The following is a 12720-nucleotide window of genomic DNA, read 5'->3' on the forward strand; positions in this document are numbered from 1 at the left end:
GTAGAATTAATGGGGCACATGCCCGTGATGCATGGGAGCAGGCCCCATTCATACAAACAGAATTTTAGGTCCCGCGTCCTTTGCCTTACGCAGGGGGGCTGGAACGGATCCCCCACATATAACAAGGGCAGGCTGTACTGCTGTCAAGTCAGGTGCCACCCGTCCTATATCTGTGCATTTCATTTTCATTTCAATACCAGCCATGGGCTCAAGCTCAACTCAGGTTTGCATCCTTCCAAGGTTGCTAAAATGAGTACTCAGCTTGTTAGGGACAATTAGGTTATACATTGTAAACAGCTTAGGGAGTGCTTAAGTGCATTGATAAGCAGTATAGAAATGTACTTGCTATGGCTATTTTTACTGCCCAAGTGTATTATCCTGTGTTCATGGTCCAACACTCAAATCACTGTGCCACAGTGTCTCCGATAAGATGTAGATGGATCGCCTCCTGCTATGTGTCTGAGTCTTCAGAAAACCTCCTTTGCCTTGGAGAGAAGCAGCATGTGAACAACCCCAAATTACCAGTTCCTGAAGAACATCAGTGGGAAGGTGTTATCGGCCGCTTGTCCTGCTTATGGGCATCTCATGGGCTGGCAGTTGGGTCGAGTGGGAAGCAAGATACTGGACCTGATTGGCCCTTATCTGGACTTTGCCATCTGCAAAGTGAGCCCAAATTAGGAACAGGTTTATTCTTCCTTTTTTCTGCTTGCACATTCTTTCTTTTATAACAAGGCTCCTGAGAGCTGGAGGGTTAGAAACCTCTGGTACCACTGCATTAAACCTTGTGATGCCTGCATTGAAGCTTCTGACCCCTTTCTTCCTCTGCCTGCTCTCGGCGGTTGGTGAAACAAAGATATTTACAAAATGTCACCTGTTTCATATTCTGCAAGCTGAAGGAGTGGAAGGATATAGAGGGTACAGCGTGGGCGACTGTGAGTTTTTGTCCTGACTTTTCCCATCTTTTGCATTCCATGTGCTGCTTTCCAAACATGCTCCATGCTTCCGAGAGGAGATGTGCCATGGGAGAAGGGGCTCGGCTGGTTTTCTAGTTGTTGTTGTATGCCTTCAAGCCATTTCTGACTTATGGTGACTCTAAGGTAACCCTATCATGGGATTATCTTGGAAAGTTTCTTCAGAGGGGATGTGCCATGGCTTTCTAGAGGGGTACCAAAACTAACAAAATGGATGTCAATGCGGAGAAATGTAAGGTGCTACACTTAGGCAGAAAAAATGAAATGCATAGATACAGGATTGGGACACCTGGTTTAAGGAGACTTATATGTGTGAAAGGGATCTAGTTGACCACATGTTGTCTATGAGGCAGCTAAAAAGGCCAATGCGATTCTAGGCTGCATAAACAGAAGGATAGTGTCTAGATCAAGGGAAGTAATAGTGCCACTCTATTCTGCTTTGGTCAGGCCCCACCTGGAATAATATTGTGTCCAATTCTGGGCAAAACAATTCAAAAAGGATGTTGACAAGTTGGAGCTTGTCCAGAGCAGGGCAGCCAAAATGGTGAAGGGTCTGGAAACCTTGCCCTATGAGGAACGACTTAGGGAGCTGGGGATGTTTAGCCTGGAAAAGAGAAGGTTAAGAGGTGATATGATAGCCCTGCTTAAATATTTGAAGGGAATATCATATTGAGGAGGGAGCAAGCTTGTTTTCTGCTGCCCCAGGGAACAGGACCCGGAACAATGGATGCAAGCTGCAGGAAAAGAGATTCCAGCTCAACATTAGGAATAACTTCCTGAGAGTAAGGGCTGTTCGACAGTGGAACAGACCCCTTCCTCGGAGGGTGATAGAGTCTCCTTCCTTGGAGGTCTTCAAGCAGAGGCTGGATGGCCATCTGTCAATGGGGATGCTTTGATTGAGAGTTCCTGCATGGCAGAATGGGTTGGACTGGATCAGGGCCCTTTTGGTCTCTTCCAACTCTACGATTCTATGGTTTTTTTAATTCTGAGTTTTAAAGTATTGATGGTTTTTAATTCATTTTTGTTTTTCCTGCTGTGTTAAGCAACATTATGCGATTTTTTTTAGCTGGTCTAATCAGTTGTATTTTAATCTGTTGTTCTTCCCAGCTCTAGTCCCTACAACTAGGCAGGTAATAAATAATAGTTAGACAGGCTGACCATCCCTTATCCAAAGACCCAAAGTGTTTTGGATTTCAACTTTTTTTGGATTTTAGAATAATCGCATATATGCAATGATTTATTTTGGAGGGAGATGGGGCTCAAGTCTAAACACGACATTCATTTATTTGTCTTATACACAGAGCCTGCATGATATTTTGAATGATTTTGTGCAGGAGCCAAATGTTTGAAATATCCAAAAGCAAAGGTGTCACATGTTGACAATTTTGGATTTTAGAGTATTTTGGATTCTGGGATTCCAGATACTCAACCTGTAATAACTGTTACTGTTGTTGTTATCGTTATATAAAGATGTTTGCTAGAAATCGGCAATTAATATTTCAGACCACTCTCTACCTCAAAAGGCTAAAATAAATTCACCAGCATTTCTGTGTACTCATTTCCTTCCATATGCAATTTACTACAGCATTTTTCCTGCTTGCTTTGCTTCAGGGGTCTGCATGGCCTTTTTTTTAAGCTATTACAATTCGGGTAAGATAGGAAGACAGCAAGTCGACAGCGGCCGAGCTTATGGCATTTTCCAGTTGAAAAACATGGAATATTGTGATGATGGATGCCGTACCTCACTGAATCTCTGCAGGACTGACTGCATGTGTAAGTAACTTGCTCTTTCAGACAGGACCTGGGCTAGCTTGCGAGAGTGGGTTTAATTGTAGGAATGATTTAAAATGTGAAGCACTAAGAAATACTTACAGGCCAGAAACAAACTAGCAAAACCATATACAATGTGCAAACATGAGGAAACCATTGTTTTCCCTTGGCCTTGCAATAAAAGCAGAGCTGGTACCAGTCAGGCCTCTAAAAGGAGGGCATTCCACACTGCGGTGCCACAAGAAAGATTTTCAAGGGAGTTTCTCTTCTGCCTTGCATCTTTATCAATGAGTTGGATGAAAGAATAGAGGGAATGCTTATCAGATTTGTAGTTGACACCAAATTAGGAGGAATAGCTAATACTCCAGAGGACAGGATCAAAATTCAAAATGACTTGAATAGACTAGAATGCTGGGTCAAAATTAACAAAATGAATTTCAACACGGAGAAATGTAAGGTATTGAACTTGGGGCAGAAAGATGAAGTGCATAGATAAAGGATGGGGGACACTTGGCTTAAGGAGACAACATGTGAAAGGGAACTAGGAGTCCTAGTATGCAACAAGTTGGACATGAGTAAACATTGTGGTCATAGAATCATAGAGTTGGAAGAGACCACAAGGGCCATCCAGTCTAACCCCATTCTGCCATGCAGGAAATCCAAATCAAAGCATCCCTGACAGATGGCCATCTAGCCTCTGTTTAAAGACCTCCAAGGAAGGAGACTCCACTACACTCCGAGGAAGGAGTGGGTTCCACTGTTGAACAGCCCTTACTCTCAGGAAGTTTTTCCTAATGTTGAGGTGGAATCTCTTTTCCTGTAGGTTGCATCCATTGTGATGCAGAAGCTAAAGAGGCCAATCCATTTCTAGTCTGCATCAATAGAAGTATAGTGTCTAGATCAAGGGAAGTAATAGTGCCACTGTATTCTGCTTTGGTCAGGCCCCACCTGGAATATTGTGTTCTGTTCTGGGCACCACAATTCAAAAAGGATGTTGAGAAACTGGAGCCATGTGTCCAAAGGAAGGCAACCAAAATGGTCTGGAGACAATGAAACCCTATGAGGAGAGACTTAGGGAGCTGGGTTTCTTCTTCGTGGTCTCTGCGAATCATACAAATGGGTTTCACTGCGCCTGCGCAGTGCTGTTCGGAACCTACTGGAATCACTGGGCAGAGTTTACTCTGCAACATATTGAAACTTTTTGGCGGTAACTCCGCCCACCCGTTATAAGGCCCCTGCCTTCCCGCTCTTTTCCCCAGTTCCTTTTTTCCGCCGCGCTAGCTGCTTCAGAGGAACCTTCGCTTGCTTTGCTTGCTTGGAATCACTTTCATTTTTGACCTCGGACTGTATCTTGACCATTCTTTGTCTCCCGCCCCTGTTAACTTCGGACCTTCGGACTGTTGACCTCGTTTTCGGATCTCCCATCGACTTGGCGACTTTGAAATGCCTGCGGCTTTCAAGAAGTGCGACATTTGCAAGGGCAAGATGCCCGTTCAAGACCCGCACTCCACCTGCCTGCTTTGCCTTGGCCCAAACCACGACCCCAAGGCCTGCGCACTCTGCAGATCCCTCTCTTCCCAGGCCCGGAAAAACCGTGAGTCCCGGCTTACTTCGGCGATTGCCCTGGGGAAATTGCAAGAAAGGGGTCCGCGGTCTTCTTCTGTCCCGCCTCTGCCGCCCCCCGCTTCATCTTCTCGGGCAAGTGTCTCCAGCGTGGGATCGGGGAGAGCCGCCGTCCCCAGCATGGTGTGTGTCCCGGCCGGGACTCCTTCCACCACCTCCGATGTGGCCCGTGGCTCCAAACCGCCCAGTGCCACCGACAAACCCTCCAAGCGCCCCCATAAGCCATCGGGGACTGAGGGTACCGAACGGGCCTCCAAGCCAAAGGAGGGATCGGAGGGCCCCCGTTCCAAGGAGGCTCCCAAACCGGAGGTCCATCTCGCCTCGCCTTCGTCCTCCAAGGCATCCAAGGGACCACGGCATGCGATGCCTAGCGAGCATACCGAACCGGTGCAAGGAACAAGGTCCCCGAGGCCTTCGTCATTGACACCGGCTGCTGTCCTCCTGGACCTCCCGGACAACCCGTTCTTCCCATCGGAGGAGACTCCCAAGCCTGGGAAGAAGAGGCACCATGACAAGGCTGACCGTGATCCGGCCCCTAAAAAGGCCAAGCCCTCCAAGGATCGGCCCACCACCGACCCGGCGAGGGCAAAGGACAAGGAGCGCTCCCACTCCAGACAGGCCCGCGCCTCCGCCTTGCCAGCTCCATACCAGGAGCCGACGCCGGTAGACCAGGGGACCCCGGTTACATCCCTGCCTCCCCCGGCCTTGGACTTCATCCACGGGACGGATGACGCCCCTCGCTCTCCTGATCATCGGTCTCCTTCCCATCCGGCGACCGATGATGAAGGTCACTTGGCCCACATACAGGGGATCCCGGACCTCTTCTACGACGTGCAGTCGCGCCGCTACTACATGTCGGTGCCGGAGGACAGAGCCCTGAGGGAGTTCACCAGGCTGAACCCCCACCCCGTAGACCGAGCCGACCCGGCCAGATCGGTTCCCACCGTGTCGGTCTACGAGAGGTCATCATCGCCGTCCCGTAGACGCGAGAGGTCGCCGTCTCCACTCCGTACTCGTGAGAGGTCGCCGTCCTCAACCCGCAGACGCTCCCGATCGTCAGTGGACTTCGCCCGCCCGAGATCCCAGGTCAGGGTGACGGACCCCCTCTCCTCCGACCTGGATTCTGAGGACGAACCGCTGCCACCTTCGGAGGCACCCTCGGACGAGGATGTCCTCTCGGGTTCGGCCTCCCCTCAGAGGATGCACAACCCAGGGCCGTCTTCGCCGTCGGACGACGTCAGGGCCTTCACAGAGCACGTGGTCAGGATGTCACGGGCCCTCGACATCGAGCTCGCAGCCGCGGGGGACGACGCAGAGGACCCGGTAGAGCGTAGGGTGCATGGACGGGTCCCCACTCCACCATGCCTTCCTCTCCTTCCCTCTCTCCAGACCATCGTCAAAAGGTCCTGGGATGCTCCGGCCGCCCTATCGGCACCCTCCCGCAAGGTCCAATCCCTCTATAGGGTCGCCCCGGCGAGTTGCTCCTGGTTGGCAGAACACCCCAGACCAAACTCGGCCATTGTGGAGGGAGCCCAGCACAGCTTCGTTCCGAAGCAGGCTACTTCCCCTGTCGACAAAGAGGCAAAGAAAATCGATGGACTGGCAAAGAAGGCTTATTCGGCTTCGGCTCTTGGGGTCAAGGCCGCCAACTACACCGCCTGCATGGGGGCCTACATCCAAACCCTCATGGAACGGATCTCTCCCATGGTTCCGGACGTCCCAGATGACATCCAGAGGCAGCTGGTGGAGATCAGAGACGAGGCGCACTCCATCGGAAGCTGGCTAATCACCACTTTCAGGAACATGGCGGACTGCTCCGGGAGGTCCATGTCAGCTGCCATGGCTCTTCGGCGCCACGCGTGGCTCAGGGCCTCCGACCTCAACCCGACGGTTAGAGCGGCCATTGAGGACATGCCGCTCGACGGGACCGGCCTCTTCCACGCCGAGACCGACGACCGCCTGAACCGCAAGTTCAGGATGAAGGCGGCGGCGAAGAAGCACGGCATGTCCTCAGTACCGGCTTCTCCGTTCCGGAAGCGACAGCGCCCGTGGCAGCCGCAAGGTCAGTCACAAGGGACCTTCTCCCGGGACCGACAGCCCCAGCACCAAGGCTCTCAGAGACAGCGCTTCCCTTCGCAGTCTTCCTCCTCCTCTGGCCGTCGCACCTTCCCGCCTCGGTACCGCAAGTCCCGCCGGCAGGATACCGACCAGGGGAAGAAGAGAGCCTGAAGGGACGCAGCGCGCTTCGTCTCCCCTTCACCCCTCTTCTTTTTGGACATCTTGAGGCCCTATGTTAACGCCTGGGCTTCTATAACATCGGACTCGTGGGTTCTTAACATCGTCCGTAGGGGTTATGCCCTCGAGTTCCAAGAGCTCCCTCCAACTGGAGCCTTCATGTCCACTCCCCCCTCGGACACCCTTCTCGACGAAGTGCGCACCTTGCTTTGTAAAGGGGCAATCTCCCCTTTGCCGCCCGACCAACATCCTCGGGCCTTTTTTTCCAGGTATTTCACCGTACCTAAAGCAGATGGGGGCGTTAGGCCCATCCTGGACTTGAGACAAGTGAACTTGTTTTTGAACTACCGTCGCTTCCGAATGGTAACCTTGGCCTCCATTCTGCCTCTCCTCCACCAGGGCCTGTGGTTCGCGACTGTCGACCTGAAGGACGCCTATTTCCACATCGGGATCCGAGAATCCCACCGGAGATTCCTCGCCTTCGCTGTCGGCTCCGACTCGTACCACTACAACGTGCTCCCGTTCGGCTTGGCCACGGCCCCACGAGTCTTCACGAAGTGCATGGCACCGGTGGTGGCATACCTTCATCAGAAGGGCTTCTTGGTTTTTCCCTACCTGGACGACTGGCTGTTTGCAGCCGAATCCCAGGAAGAGCTACACGAGGCAGTCTCATTCGCCTTGCACCTCTTCGATTCCCTCGGGCTGGTGGTCAACAAGGAAAAGTCCCACTTCACGCCGACCAGACAGGTCAAGTTCATCGGGGCCATCCTCGACTCCGACAACTGCCTAGCCTTCCTTCCTCCGGACCGGTTTCAGGCCCTGGCTACATCCCTCAGGCCGTGCATCTCACACAGAAGGATAAGAGCCAGAGACGTCCAAGTCGCCCTGGGCCACATGGCATCGACGACATTCGTCACCCCCTGGGCAAGACTGCGTCTTCGTCCTCTCCAATCCTGGTTCCTCTCCGTCTTCTTTCCGTTGGAGGACCCACCTTCAAAGTGGCTCACGGTACCCAGACCTATAGCCGCTTCCCTCAGATGGTGGCTAGACGGCTCCAACGTCTGCACCGGGATGCCTTTCCATCAGCCTCAGACACAGCTGACGCTGACAACCGATGCATCCCTGGAGGGATGGGGCGCCCACCTGCTTGACCTTGTCGTCAAGGACAGGTGGTCCGCACAAGACAAGCTCCTCCACATCAACGCTTTGGAGATGCTCGCAGTGGAGAAGGCTTTGAGGGCATTCGAGTTTGCTGTCTCAGGAAGAGTGGTCCTCCTGAGGACGGACAACACCACCGTGATGTACTACATCAACAAGCAAGGTGGTACCAGGTCCAGGACCCTGCTTGACCTCACGCTCCGCATCTGGAACTGGTGCATCCAAAGACGTGTCCTCCTCCAGGCGATTCACCTTCCCGGAGAGGACAACGAGCTGGCAGACCGCCTCAGCAGATCTCCATCGGTGTGCCACGAGTGGAGGCTCCATCCCGAGACGGTCAGCGACCTCTTCGATCGGTGGGGAACCCCCCGGATCGACCTCTTCGCGACCAGCTGGAACAGCCACTGTCCCCAGTTCTGCTCCAGGAAGCGATTCGACGGATCCCTTGGAGACGCATTCGCTTTCCTTTGGACGGGGGAGCTCCTCTACGCCTTCCCTCCGTTCCCTCTTATCGTCAGGGTGGTGTCCAAAATGACAACGGACCGCTCGCAGGCGATCCTGATCACCCCGTGGTGGCCGAGACAACCGTGGTTCGCATCCCTTCTCCACCTCTCCGGGAGATGCTTCCTCCGTCTCGACCCGCGTCCGGACCTGCTGTCGATCCAGGACGGACGAATTCTCCACCCGGATATCGAGAGCCTGCCGCTGGTGGCCTGGAAGATCCGGCCCTGACCGCCTTGCCAGAATCGGTTAGGACGGTGATCCTGGCTGCCAGAAAACCTTCCACCCAGCGTTCTTATGCCCTGAAATGGAGGAGATTTTGCCTTTTCCTTGACCAGAAGGGCTTGTCTCCTACACAGGTTTCCACTCCAGTGGTGCTGGAGTTTTTGATGGCGCTTTTGGACGGAGGGCTGTCCCTCACATCCATCAAGGGCTACCTTTCTGCCATTTGTGCAAAATATCAGTTCGGGGGGAGGGTGTCTTTCTTTAAGGATCCCTTGGTGAAGGGCTTTCTGAAGGGTTGTGCCAACCTATATCCTCCTGTGTCGGTACCAACACCGGCTTGGAGTTTGGAGTCGGTACTGTCCGCTCTCCAATCCAAGCCCTTTGAACCCATGGCCACAGCGGACTTGAGACTATTGACTTGGAAAACAGCTTTCCTCGTGGCCATCACCTCTGCCCGTCGTGCGGGCGAACTCTGTGCCTTACGGAGGGACCAACCATTCCTGAGGTTCCACAAGGACAAGGTGGTCCTCCGTATGGACATCACCTTCTTGCCGAAGGTGGTGTCTGCTTTCCACATGTCCCAGGACATTGTGTTGCCCACTCTAGCATCCGATCCGACGTCGGATGAGGAGCGACGCCTGCACTCCCTTGATGTCAGGAGGGCGCTGGCGTTTTACCTGGACAGAACTGCTGCCTCCAGCCGGTCCGAGAGACTCTTTCAATGCTACTCGGAACCGAAGAAGGGGTTGCCCGTGTCTACGCAGAGGTTCTCCAAATGGGTGGCTAGTACCATCCACCTCTGCTATGAACTGCTGGGCAAACCTCTCCCTGGCAGGGTTCGGTCACATTCCACAAGAGCTGTGGCGGCATCCTCTGCATTCCTGTCTGGGATTCCTTTGGAGGATGTCTGTAAGGCTGCTGTCTGGTCCCAACCCCTCACCTTTATTAAGCATTACAGGTTGGACACCAGGGCCATCCGAGACGCAGCTTTCGGGAGGGCTGTGTTGGTCTCAGGGTTGCATTGATTGCACTACTGATATATTTGTGTTATACAGTTTACACTGTTTATACTGTTGAATGTTGATTTGCACAAGTCCTATGGGATCGGTCTTGCATGACCTCTGTTCCCTTCTCAGGTTTAGCAAAGTTATTGCTAATTTATCTGTGCATGAACAAAAGACTGACTCTTTATGGTTCAAGGTCTTTATTTGTAATAAATATACCTTTGGTTTACCATAGCTTTGGTCTCAGGACACTCCCTCCGCCGCATACCTTAGCTTGTCAGTCTAAACCCATTTGTATGATTCGCAGAGACCACGAAGAAGAAGGACAGGTTGCTTACCTGTAACAGTATTTCTTCGAGTGGTCATCTGCGAATACATACAAATCCCACCCGTCCATCCCCTCAGTGTCCTGCTCTCATTTGGCTCTCTTCCTTCGCCTGCTTGGCGGAAAAATTACGGAACTGGGGAAAAGAGCGGGAAGGCAGGGGCCTTATAACGGGTGGGTGGAGTTACCGCCAAAAAGTTTCTATATGTTGCAAAGTAAACTTTGCCCAGTGATTCCAGAAGGTTCCGAGCAGCACTGCGCAGGCGCAGTGAAACCCATTTGTATGTATTCGCAGATGACCACTCGAAGAAATACTGTTACAGGTAAGCAACCTGTCCTTGTTTAGCCTGGAGAAGAGAAGGTTAAGAGGTGATAAGATGGCGCTGTTTAAATATTTGAAGGGGTCTCACATTGAGGATGGAGCAAGCTTGTTTTCTGCTGCCTGCTCCAGATAATAGGTCCCAGAACAATGGATGCAAGCCCCAGGAAAAGAGATTCCACTTAAACATTAGGAGAAACTTCCTGACACTAAGGGCTGTTTGACAGTGGAAAATGCTGTGGTCTGGTGGAGTCTCCTTCTTTGCAGGTTTTCAAACAAGCTGGGTAGCCATTTATCAGTGGTGATTTGATTGTGAGTTCCTGCATGGCAAGACTGGATGGCCCTTGTAGTCTCTTCCAACTCTATGATTCTATGAGTCATGGCTACAGTTCAGAGAAGTGTACAAGTTTATGGCATGAGGAAAGAAAGCATAGCCAGATAGTAGCGCCTTTCTACATGCCTTTCTGCATGATGTTGTCATGCTTAAGTTCTCGTCCCGCAGGAGAGAGTTGTAACAGCAACTGTTTTGTCAAATGGATTTTTCCAGCTAGAAAAAAGACTTATGGAGGGGCGACTGTAGTCCTATCTAGTATTTGTATAGGAAAAAATTCTTATCTAAACATCAACACCTGTAGATACCATATCTCCAGATTTTCCACATAATTTATAAAAAGTTTGCCATGTTTGTAGGTATCTTTGAATTGAATGTCCATTTAGTAGATCAGCCAGCTTGTCTGAAACAGCCAGATCCCATAGTTTTTCCGTCCATTCTTCAACGTTCGGGATGTTCTTCTCTTTCCAGTATTTAGCATACAGTATTCCTGCTGCAGTAATCAAAGAGAAAATGAGTGTCTGAAGCAATTCTGGTCTCGACTGTATTTCTGAACTCAAAACCTTATTCATCCTTTTGCCAATTTAGCCTTATTACATACCCACCATTGATGAGAAAAACGATTACATTTCCAACACTTACTCTTTTAGATATTTTTGACAATTTACCCAGAGAGAGATATCGCCACTACGTCATTTTATAATAGTTATAATAGAGTGTTTATTTAGGAAATACAGGCCAAATGTTGACAGGATGATTGTAGACATCACCCAGGGAAAGGAAGAGCAGCTAAAATGTCTCCTTCGAAGTGTTTCTACAATTGAGATCTACCCACCCACCTCCAAGAGCCACTCCGCACACACATATTGGCGCACCTCTTTTTCCAGCACTGCCCTTGCGGCCAACTTTGCAACCCACTCCTCCTCCCTGCCTTGCAAAGTAGCCTTGCTGCCTTTCTGGAAAGAGCTGGGTGTGTGTTTTAGGGAATCTCCAATAATGGCTTGTTCGTTTCTGGTATTTCTCTGTTGACAGACTTCCTAGATGATGACCTTAGAGATGATATTAAGTGCGTGAAGAAAATTATCCGCACAAGTCAAGGGTTGGAGAACTGGTAAGTTCATCTGTTTTGAGCCCCTCTCCAATTTCCAGATAACCAAGCTATGTGTACTATTACGTTGGCCCTCCGCATCCGCTGGTCTTAGGGGCACAGAACCCCACAAAAGTGAAAACGCAAATAAAACCCTCCACTATGTTTAATTTTACCTAAGAGAACACATCTCTCAGCCCTCCAGAACAACTCTGTGGTCAACTTCCTCTGGGCATTGACTATAGAATTGTGCTGGAAGACCTACAAATGCCTAGGGAAATGCTCTAGGATTATCTATGTCCTCCAACTCTGTGGTCAACTTCCAACAGAAGTTGACCATAAAGAGTCACACTGGAAGACCTAGAGATTCCTAGAGAGAACAGATTAATCAATTCTGCAAATGTCAAATCTGCAAATGTGGAGGGCTGATTGTACAACTCTGTGGTTGACTGGTGTCCACTGGAAGCTGACCACAGAAGAAGCTGTTTGTAGAAGAAAGAGAGGACTTTCCAGGAACTGGGGACCTCGTCCAGCCTTGCTTTTCTGTTTCCCAGTGATTTATGAATAGCCAGACATTAGCCAAGATACTATGATATAGCAATAGCAAGTACATTTCTATACCTCTTATCAGTGAACTAGCACTCCCAGCCTTAAGCGGGTTACAATCTGTAAGCCAATTGTCCCCAACAAGCTGGGTACTACAGTGAGAAGATGGAATACGACTTTTTGCTTAGGGAGTTGCACAGTGGTTATGTGACACTGCTTTATTACTGAATTTTGATACTGTGCAATGAAATGTGGAACTAATATATTTGCATATCTGCAATCATGCACAGTGCACATCATGTACATCCATGGGCCTCATGATCAGTTTCTAGCCTTAGACAGAATACAGCTGTTGCATATCGGACCAAAATTCATTGCTCAGTATCAATAAATGTGTGTATATGTGCCTCCAAGTCCCATCAACTTGGGCAACCCCATGAATATCGTAAGAGTTTCTTAGGCAAGGAATACTCAGGGGTGGTTTTGCCAGTTTCTTCCGCTGAAATCTAGCCTAAGCACCTGGTATTTGACTAGAATATGGATCAGTGGATTCAGGTTACAAGACACGAGATTCCTAAATATTAGGCAGAATGTCCAGATGGTATCTGCTGATCTCCAAAACCCC

The 12720-nt window shown here is 50.5% G+C and overlaps 1 protein-coding gene across 1 annotated transcript; it reads left to right on the plus strand.

The window, feature by feature from the left end:
• Window positions 1–787: 787 nt before the first annotated feature.
• On the plus strand, window positions 788–11577 carry LOC149311527 (lysozyme C, milk isozyme-like). The gene is made up of 3 exons (XM_089526571.1): window positions 788–932; window positions 2583–2744; window positions 11495–11577. The coding sequence occupies exons 1-3, from the start codon at window positions 788–790 to the stop codon at window positions 11575–11577; spliced, it is 390 nt and encodes a 129-aa protein (XP_089382697.1).
• Window positions 11578–12720: the final 1143 nt, after the last annotated feature.

The sequence above is a fragment of the Sceloporus occidentalis genome, unplaced genomic scaffold (assembly GCF_023333645.1).
Source record: "Sceloporus occidentalis isolate IW3139 unplaced genomic scaffold, rSceOcc1.0.p SCAF_5, whole genome shotgun sequence".
NCBI lineage: Eukaryota > Metazoa > Chordata > Lepidosauria > Squamata > Phrynosomatidae > Sceloporus > Sceloporus occidentalis.